Consider the following 9,431-nt stretch of genomic DNA (forward strand, 5'->3'; position numbering starts at 1 on the left):
ATATATATATATATATATATATATATATATATATATATATATATATAAACATGTCTAGCTACAGGAGGTTGACATTCACCCAGTAACACTGATGATGTTCAGTTGAGAAAATAGCAGCAAATTAAAAATAAACAAGTTACCCCAATGTCAAATGTATTATTAGCTATGGTAGTGTCTTGTAGTGTATGAGTTTTATTAGAAAGAGTTGTTTTAGAACATCTGAAAAATAATAAAATCTAGCAACCATTTGGCTATCCATTAGCCTATTCTGGAGGAAGACTACTGCTCTTTTCTTCATACTCCATTTTCAATGACAGATAACTGATAACAAGGTACTAATCCATAATAACTATTTGACTGAACATCACTTCAAAAATGACCGTATTATACATTTAACAAGAATTAGTAATAATACTCAGCCTAACAGGGATTTCCACTTCAGTTGAAGGTTATATGTGCATTTTCCTGACCAGAACAGAATAATATCACATTTAAATTCTAAAAGTTATTGTTTTATAACATAAGAGGATCTGCGGTGGAAGTGGTCTCCAGCTACAAGTACTTGGGTGTACACATGAATGACAACCTCAGCTGGAGCAACAACACTTCCAGCCTGATGAAGAAAGCTCATCAGAGACTCTACTTCCTCAGACGGCTGAGACGAGCTGGTCTGGGAAGCTCAGTCCTCACCTCCTTCTACAGGTGTGCAGTGGAGAGCATCCTGTGCTCCAGCATCAATGTGTGGCATGGAGGCTGCACAGCTGCAGAAAGAAAAGCTTTGCAGAGAGTGGTGAAGGCTGCACAGAAGATGTTGGAGTCTGTCTCTCTGCCATCACAGACATTTACACCTCCAGATGCAGGAAGAGAGCACCTGCATCATGAAGGACCTCACTCACCCAACACACACACTTTTGCCCCACTCCCCTCATGAAGGAGGTTGAGGAGCATTAAGTGTAGAACCACTAGACTGAGGAACAGCTTCTACCCTGAGGCTTTTAGACTCATGAATCTCTAACTAGAATAATCACTGTGAAAAAATCGCATTGTGTTGCTGCTGATCTGTTTCATGTTGCTGCTGATCTGTTTCATGTTGCTGCTGATCACATCTGTTGATGTGTTCATGCGCGCTCATCTGCTCACACAGACTCATGTTCGTGCTGGTGTTCGGCGTATTGTGTTTATTGTTTTTATGTTATGAGTGCTTAGTGTATATTTAGTTGATGTTTTTCTTAGTTCATATCTTAGATCTTATTACAGTTTTTCTTTTACATTTTATTGTTGGATGTAACTGGGACCCTGTGTACATAATTTCGCTCCACCACATGTACCACATGAGGTGCTAACGACATTAAAGAATGTCTGACTCTTATTCACTGGGTTTGGTGATGATTAGTTTTATGTGTATGTTAGAAGTCAGAGGTTTTTCAAGGAATGCATTTAGAAGACAAAATTTTGCAAACATGTTCTTTCATCCATTTCCTTTACCCGCTTCTTCATTTTCGGGTCGTGGCCATCACTGGTGTCCATATCCAGCAGTCACTGTGCGAGAGGCGGGGGACATACTGGACAGGTCTCCAGTCCATCACAGGGACACATAGAGACAAACAACCATTCACTCTCTCACTCTCACCTAGGTACAATTTAGAGTTACCAATCAGTCTAACATGCATGTTTTTGGTCTGTGGGAGGAAACTGGAGTACCCGGAGAAAACCCACGCATGCACGGAGAGAACATGCAAACTCCACCCAGAAAGGCCCCCAGCCAGGATTTGAACCGGCGGCTTTCTCGCTGAGAGGCAACGGCTCTACTAACTGAACTACCATACCGCCCCATACGTCGTCTTGATTTTATAAATCCAGTCATTTGTGTTTTACTGTGATGATTCTTAAGCTTTCATATGTAATATTTAACTAAGAATGTAAAGTAAAATCTATGATCAGACTTTTTATATAACTTATATATGAGTCAAAGTTTCACTGTAGACACATCACACATTAAAATCCTGATCTCTTCGATTCAAATTATTGAATTTGATCAACTTTCAACCACAGCTGATGAGATAATGAGACTTGAAAGTCGTAGGTATTTTAAGTTGTGTTTAATTTCAGATTTAAAAAAAAAACAAGCAAAAAAAAAAAAAATAAAAACCTTTTCTTACATCCTGCTAACAGTGACTCGTGTACAACAACATAAATACTGTGCTGGGGAAAAAAAAAACAACACTTCCCCCAAAAATTAAGTATTTCTTTTCTCCAGTCTTTCTCTGTAAACATAAAAAATGCAAACCAGGTCTCCTAAGTTCTCAACAAGACAACATCAAAATAAGAACTGTTCCATCTGTGAGGCTCAGCCTCCTCACGCTGCAGATCGTCTCTAGGATTCTTTTCTGCTTGTTTCCTTCTTTTAACTAATCTGTTTAAAGTCTGGATGTGTTAACAGTGCTCAGTTTTAGATCCGGAAGAGGGCCAGGGATGAAAGAAGTGTGTGTGTTGGAGGAGGGGTGTGTGTGTGTGTGTGTGTTTGACGGAAAGTAGGGGAGGGGTTAGTGCTCCGACCATCAGAAGAGGCTGGTCAGTGTGGTCTGTGATGGGCTACGACACTCGTGGACATCCATGCCACCCGGCACTGAGGTGAGTACAGAGGTGACTGTGGGCATGGAGGGGTTTGTCAAGTCTGTCAGGGTGGTGGGGGTGCTGGAGGGGCTCATGGAGGCATTGGAGATCTCAGAAGCAGGGCCTGAGGGCGTCCCACCTTGCATCGTGGAGCCGTCAGACGCTTTGTCCACCCCCGTGTTTTCTTGCCGCAGCAGGTTCCTCCTGAACTTGGCTCGGGCATTTTGGAACCAGACCTGCAAAGACAATAAACCAAACCATACAGTGTTACACACGTAGGACACCACTGTATAAAACTGACAATAACAGGACTTTAAAAAGGCACAAAAGCTTTTGAAGGTTTGTTTCAGCCAAATTCACCTGAAACTGGAGCTGTGAAGGCACATATTGATCTATATACTGCAATCCATAAAATATTGTCAAAGTCTCTTTCTTAAACACGCTTCTAATAAAAATTACACTGTGCTCTGCATTCTTCTGGAAAGTTGCATCTGTCCTTTATTGTGCAAGCAGCTTGTTTTCAGTGCCACATAAATACAAATTCCACAAGAAAGTCTTTTAACCACTCCTCCAGTCTAAACTCCGAGCATTGGGAGTACAACCTTCCCGTGCTCATGCTTTTTTGACTGGAACACTGTGCAGGAATATGTTACCCAGGGCTTAATTTGTAAACCAATCGATCCAGAATGCAAATAGCAGGTGGATTGGCTGTGTGGGTGGGGGGTGGGGTGGGGGTCCTGGGGAACGTGCACAAGACAAGAACCTGACAAGTTGTTTAATGACTTTAAATATATTCTTAGCAAAGAAAAGAGTCATAACATTTATTAAACATTACTTCTGTATTTACAAAAAAAACCAAAACATCAAAATTGTTCTTTGACAAATTCATCGATAAAACTAAAACTTTTTGTCAACGTGAAAGAGGAAAGAGAGGGCAGGTGTCACTCTGGCTTTGACTTTTTACTCTTTGTTGCATGTGTGCTGTGGGTGACAAGCGTCTAGAGCGTCATCAAAACAGCAGCGGAGGAGGTGTCCGAGTTATTTATTCATCGTCTCAGCAGCAGAGGGGCGCGGCACGGTTCAAGCATGGCTCCCCAAATGACAAGGCAGTCATGTTTGTTCATAACTTTATTATTAGTAAGGCTGAGAGTTGCCAGATCCAAGAAAACAGTTGCCGGAACGCACCCTGTCAAAATAAGGGAGTTCCCAGATCTTGTTCCAACAGGATCCGGTTCAAATTGAGCCGTGGTGTTACCGCTCCAAGAGTCACGTCACAACAGGGAAAAGAAATCTGCTGTGGACTTGGAAAATATCAAGTTGTAAACCACTGTCCCTGTCGCTGAGTGATAGGGAAAGGTTGTAGTTTTTGAGATAAGTGTTTTTCTGGACTGGAACTGAACACGAGTGCATGTAAACAATGTTTATTGTGCAAAATATTCAAGTTGGTAGATGTTACACCGTGGAGAAGAAAAGACGTAGGATTTCTTTTTTCTTATTCGCGGCAGCACAGAGTGACGATCCTGGTAAGTGGAGGGAGCAATGTTGTCCCTGACCTCCATCCTTCACCAGCATTTTGCTTAACTGAAAAAAAACAACAACTTATAAATAAACCTGCATTTTATCAATGAAACTTAAGTCTAAGTTAAACATCTGGGAAAAATAAATGAAAAACCTTTTTTAATTAGGACAGGATAGACCTTTTTTTTTTAAAGTCACTGGTTTCTTACAGACTCCAGCAAACAAAAATATAACTTTTTATTTTATGTATGTATGTATGCATGTATTTATTTATTTGTTTGTTTGTTTACTTGTTTATTTATACTATTTATTTTGGAGGGAAGTATATTCAGGATAAGAAATTGATTGCCACATGCCACATATACAAGTTTACAAAAAGTATGTCTTATATTATTAAAAAGTATTAGAGACATATTTTATCACACATGTCATAAAACGACAAGAAGCCTGAAAAAAGTATTTATCTGTTTTACAGAAAAATGATTTTCCAGTTATCTAAGTAACCTTTGATCGCTTGAAACAACTTGATTTGACGCTCTGGAAAAATAAAAGTTGTCCACGCCTGAATTAACAGACGTCTGACTGAGGAGTACACGTTCTACACTGAACTCCAGTGTTTGGAAAAACTTTAGCTACTTGAAAATTAAGGAGAACATGTATGTTGACTAAAGCCACACTACAGCCAAGTTATGTACCGGTTTTTCCCCCAATGACAACATGAAACAACAGCCAGAGGTCGCCTCTGACCGACGAGGGATCAACATCAAAGTTTCTACCTCCCTTGGAAAAAGCAAAGCAAATGACCAAATCCAGCTGCTGCAAAGTATTTAATCTGGATTCAGTGTCTAAAAGCAGAATGTGTGTGCCAATGTTTCACACTTTGGAGCCACACTTGATTAACCACCAGGACCAAAACAAAGTGGTGGTAACACTGAAGAAAGCAGGTCTCAGGTGATGGGTGGACATCGCAGGGGGTCGCACGTCTTCAGAGTCTGCAGTTTGACTCCGTTTGTTCACTCAGTTCCTCAAATCATGGCTTCATGGAAACAGCAGCTCAAATGATTTTTCCTTTAGGTCTAAGAGATATCCTGCTTTGGAGTTTTTTTGTTTTTTTGTGCTTATATATCAAGACACTCAAAACTCTTTACAACAATCTGTGCCTCATTTACCCATTCATACAGCTCTATACTAGATCTGTACAAAGCTAATTGAACAAATCATTGTAAAGAGACTAATCAGAGCTTTATCACATTCAGACATGATGGGACACACATCAGAGGCTATGGTGGGCGGTTTCAGTGTTTTGTCCATGGACACTTTGGCATGTAACTGCTGGTGGAATTGAACCCCCAACTCTTGCACTGGAGGATGACTGCTCTAACCACTCGGCCACAGCCGCCCTTTATGTTTGAAGTACAATGAGATGCGTCCATAACTGCACATTACAGCCTTCTGAACTGTAATCCAATGGTGAGGTGCCTAACTCCCAGTGTTTTGACTCCACTTCAGCCCAAGTGCTCCCATCAGAGCTCGTGTGCATTAGCCGCTGATCTAGAACAACAAGAGACGAAATCCATGGATGGTGTTAGGTGAACGTTGATGTCAGTGGGATTTTTTCTTCTTTCGGCTGCTCCTTCCTCAGGGGTCACCACAAAGAACTAACTCGCACCGAGACTTGGAAACTGTTTTTATGCCCGATGTCCATCCTGACCCAACCACAGAGCACCGAGCTACCACAGCCTCTGTGTGGAGCAGAGAGCTGACAACTAGGGCGCCTGGGGGAGCAGATGGTGGGGGTTAAGGGCTTTGCTCAAGGGCCCAAAGCAGGCCAAATGAGGGTGGAGGCAGGTGTGGGTGCTTCACCATTCCCACCTACATTTTGATGTTGGTTTGGGGAGTTGAACCGACAACGTTCCTACCACAGGCTTGCCTTCTTTAACCTCTGCACCACCACTCCCCCTGGTGTTGGTGTGAAACCATGCTCATGTGCTGTGTGCTTGGCGGGGAGCTGACACGTCACATGCGCATGCTGCCATCACTCAGCATCCAAACGAATCATCTACAAGTCATCATTAAACTGAGATCTTTGTTATTTCACGTCCAAAACTTCAACACCCAGAACCGAGGCTTTTTACATCTAAAGTTACAGACAAGGCTTTCAATGGTATTTGTGAAGCAAAGCTAGAACACTTGAGTTCGTACAAATTTCACCAGAGCCCCCACCTTCTCCCTGACTGCTCCCATCAGCCAGCTGCTCTCTGAGTCTTTGGAAAGTCCGTTTGCAGACGCTCTGACTGGATTCTGGGATTAAAGTGATGCTTAAAAACACAACGCCAGGCTGCACCGCCTTACTGTGGACAAAACTCTGACAGACCCTGACATCTTTATAAGCAAGGCACCAAGAAAAATATTCAGGCTGTACTTTCCTGTTTGCACAAGAACATCACTTCCTGTATCTGTGGCTGGTGGGAGGAGATTCTAATTGACTTATTTACTGTGTGTGAGGCAGCATGGTGGCACAACTGGTAGAGCTGCTGCCTCTCAGCGAGCAGGTCCCTGGTTCAAACCCCGGTCCAGGGGTCTTTCTGGGTGGAGTTTGCATGTTCTCTCCGTGCATGCGTGGGTTTTCTCCGGGTACTCCGGTTTCCTCCCACAGACCAAAAACATGCATGTTAGGATGATTGGTAACTCTAAATTGTCCCTAGGTGTGAGTGAGAGAGTGAATGGTTGTTTGTCTCGTTTGTCTCTATGTGTCTCTGTGATGGACTTGCGACCCGTCCAGGGTGTACCCGCCCATCGCACAGTGATTGCTGGACATGGGCACCGGCGACCCCCGTGACCCAAAATGGAATAAGCGGGTAAAGAAAATGGATGGATGGACTGTGTGTGTGTGTGTGTGTGTGTGTGTAGCTGTGAGTTAAAGCATTATTCTTATGTTTCCATTAAGAAGAGTGTCTTCCTCCTCATTTCTAGGTACTGCTGAGGGAACCTGCTCAGGAACGGCCGGCAGCTGAGTGTTAGAACCCGTGTCAGCCTCCTCAGCATCCCCGATGACCGTTTATTTCCGCTCCATTCCAGAGGAATGAAAGCTGCACGTGTGATCTGCAAATTGAGTGAGAAGGCGTTACGAGCCGAGCCGAGAGTTGGAGCATGTTAGACGGCTTCCTGACGGAGCCCTGGGAAACGAATGACAGGAGAGGCTCTTCAGCTGGAATAACAGGCAGCGAGACTGAAACGCATCAAAGCAAAACGCCTGCTTTGTTTCCTGCAAGCGTTAATTAAAGCAGCAGAACGCTTCCATGTTTCGTCTTTGTCACTGTTTCTTTATTCACAAAGCTATTGTCTCATTTTTCGTCTCAATTCTCCAGATAATATACAGTTTTTCTCTTCTTATTGATGGAAATCAAACAGTTGTTCTGTTTTTCCACATATTAAAGGGTATTTTCTTTTATTCCTCTCTTCACATCACATCGAAACCACAACCTTTACGTTCTTCATTAAAACACAAATATACATTCACTTTACATTAGGATCAAATGGTTCCACTTCACAGTTTGTAAAGTAGATTTTGTTTCTTTATTGTGTTTTATTAATAATAATTGAAATCAGAACATTTATTTGTACTTATTTGCATTTTGTTTTTAGCTTTTGATGACAACAACAGCTGAAACCATATTTATTATTGTTTATTATTTAAGTAGCGTTAACTATCTAGATGAACTGAAGGGAATTTTTTTTTTGCATATTACAGAGCTGAGGCAAATATATATATATATATATATATATATATATGCAGGGCTTTTACCACTAAGAAACCACAGTTTTGTATCCAAGCCGCCACCTTTCAGTTAGTTTCATCGGCTCATGATGGACCGCTACTGCAACAAAAAGTGAAAACAACAAAGAGCGTGCTAACGTTAGCTAACTCGTCCTCATGAAAACACGCCGACAGAGCAAGAGTTTGCCTCTTTGAAGCAACGTGTGAGAACAAAAACTCTGCTACAAATATCCATCCATTATTTTTCCCACTTTTCCCTTTTTGGGTCACGGGGGTCACTGGTGCCCATGTCCAGCAGTCACTGTGCGAGAGGCGGGGGACACCCTGCACAGGTCTCAAGTCCATCACAGGGACACATAGAGACAAATGAGACAAACAACCATTCACTCTCTCACCTAGGGCCACTTTAGAGTTACCAATCAGTCTAACATGCATGTTTTTGGTCTGTGGGAGTAAACCAGAGTACTTGGAGAAAACCCATTCAGCATGGAGAGAACCTGTAAACTCCAGCTAGAAAGGTCTCGGGCTGGGATTTGAACCGGCGACCTTCTCACTGAGAGGCAACAGCTCTACCAACTGATCCTCCGTGCCGCCCTTACTATAAAAATAAATAAATAAAAACATGCCTGTTTTGGAAAAAACTCTAGCTGAAATATTTCTTGTAAAAAAGTAAATTTTGACATAATAACACTGAATATCACAAAGTTGTAATAAAATACATGTTTTTTTATTATTATTAATACATTATAGTGTCAATTTTCTAAAGTTCATATGTCAAATACTTCATTTACAAAACAGAGACCAGCTTCTTTACACTCACATGAAACCCACGGGCTTTAATAGATTTCATGAGTGACAGTCCGACTCAACAAACATTTAACGTTCTGCTGAACTGAAGCAGTTTGTTGGATGAAACTGTGGATGTTTAACTCTTTGTTTATTCAACTTTCATTAATCCACTACATAATAAGCACTTTTTAAGGGAACATTTTTGACTTAAAAATTGTGAAATTAAGAAGAAAAATATGTATTCATGGGCAAAACAGACAGATTTAATTTAGTAAAAAATAAATAAAAAGAAGAGCATCACGGTCCTTACCTGTAGGACCCGCTTGGTGAGGCCGGTCTTCTGCGCGAGCTGCTTGAGGTCCTTGGCGTCGGGGTTGTGGTTGATGGCGAAGTAGGACTTCATTGTCCTCAGCTGGTGATGCTTGAAGGACGTCCGCATGCGTTTGGTCTTCTGACTGGAGCTGTACTGAGAGTCCCGGTCCATGGACTCACCGTCGTTCTCGTTACAGCTCAGGGCTGCAGGCACAGGAGCAGCGTGCACGTTAAGAGAGCACAAAGCCAACACCAACATCATCAGCACTTTTATCCTCATTCATGCTCAGTAATCTAAATCCAACATAGTGCGGTCAGCTCCTCTGGACAACAGCTTAAAAACAAGTTTATAAAACAAGTTTATAAAATAAATGTATAAAACGAGTTTATAAAACAAGTTTATAAAATAAATTTATAAAAC

At 41.8% G+C, this 9,431-nt stretch overlaps 1 protein-coding gene across 2 annotated transcripts in view; it reads right to left on the reverse strand.

Moving 5' to 3' along the window:
* Positions 1 to 2,162: 2,162 nt before the first annotated feature.
* Positions 2,163 to 9,431, reverse strand: part of lhx2b (LIM homeobox 2b) — a 13,854-nt gene continuing 6,585 nt past the window's right edge. For both annotated transcript variants that reach the window (XM_037680644.1, XM_037680643.1), the window contains exons 4-5: positions 9,009 to 9,214; positions 2,163 to 2,849 (exon numbers count right to left, since the gene is read on the reverse strand). In XM_037680644.1, the coding sequence (XP_037536572.1) occupies positions 2,559 to 2,849; positions 9,009 to 9,214 (497 nt within the window). In that variant the 3' untranslated portion in view covers positions 2,163 to 2,558. The remainder of the gene's footprint in view (positions 2,850 to 9,008; positions 9,215 to 9,431) is intronic.

This window comes from Nematolebias whitei, chromosome 8, assembly GCF_014905685.2.
Source record: "Nematolebias whitei isolate Nwh7 chromosome 8, NemWhi1, whole genome shotgun sequence".
Lineage (NCBI taxonomy): Eukaryota > Metazoa > Chordata > Actinopteri > Cyprinodontiformes > Rivulidae > Nematolebias > Nematolebias whitei.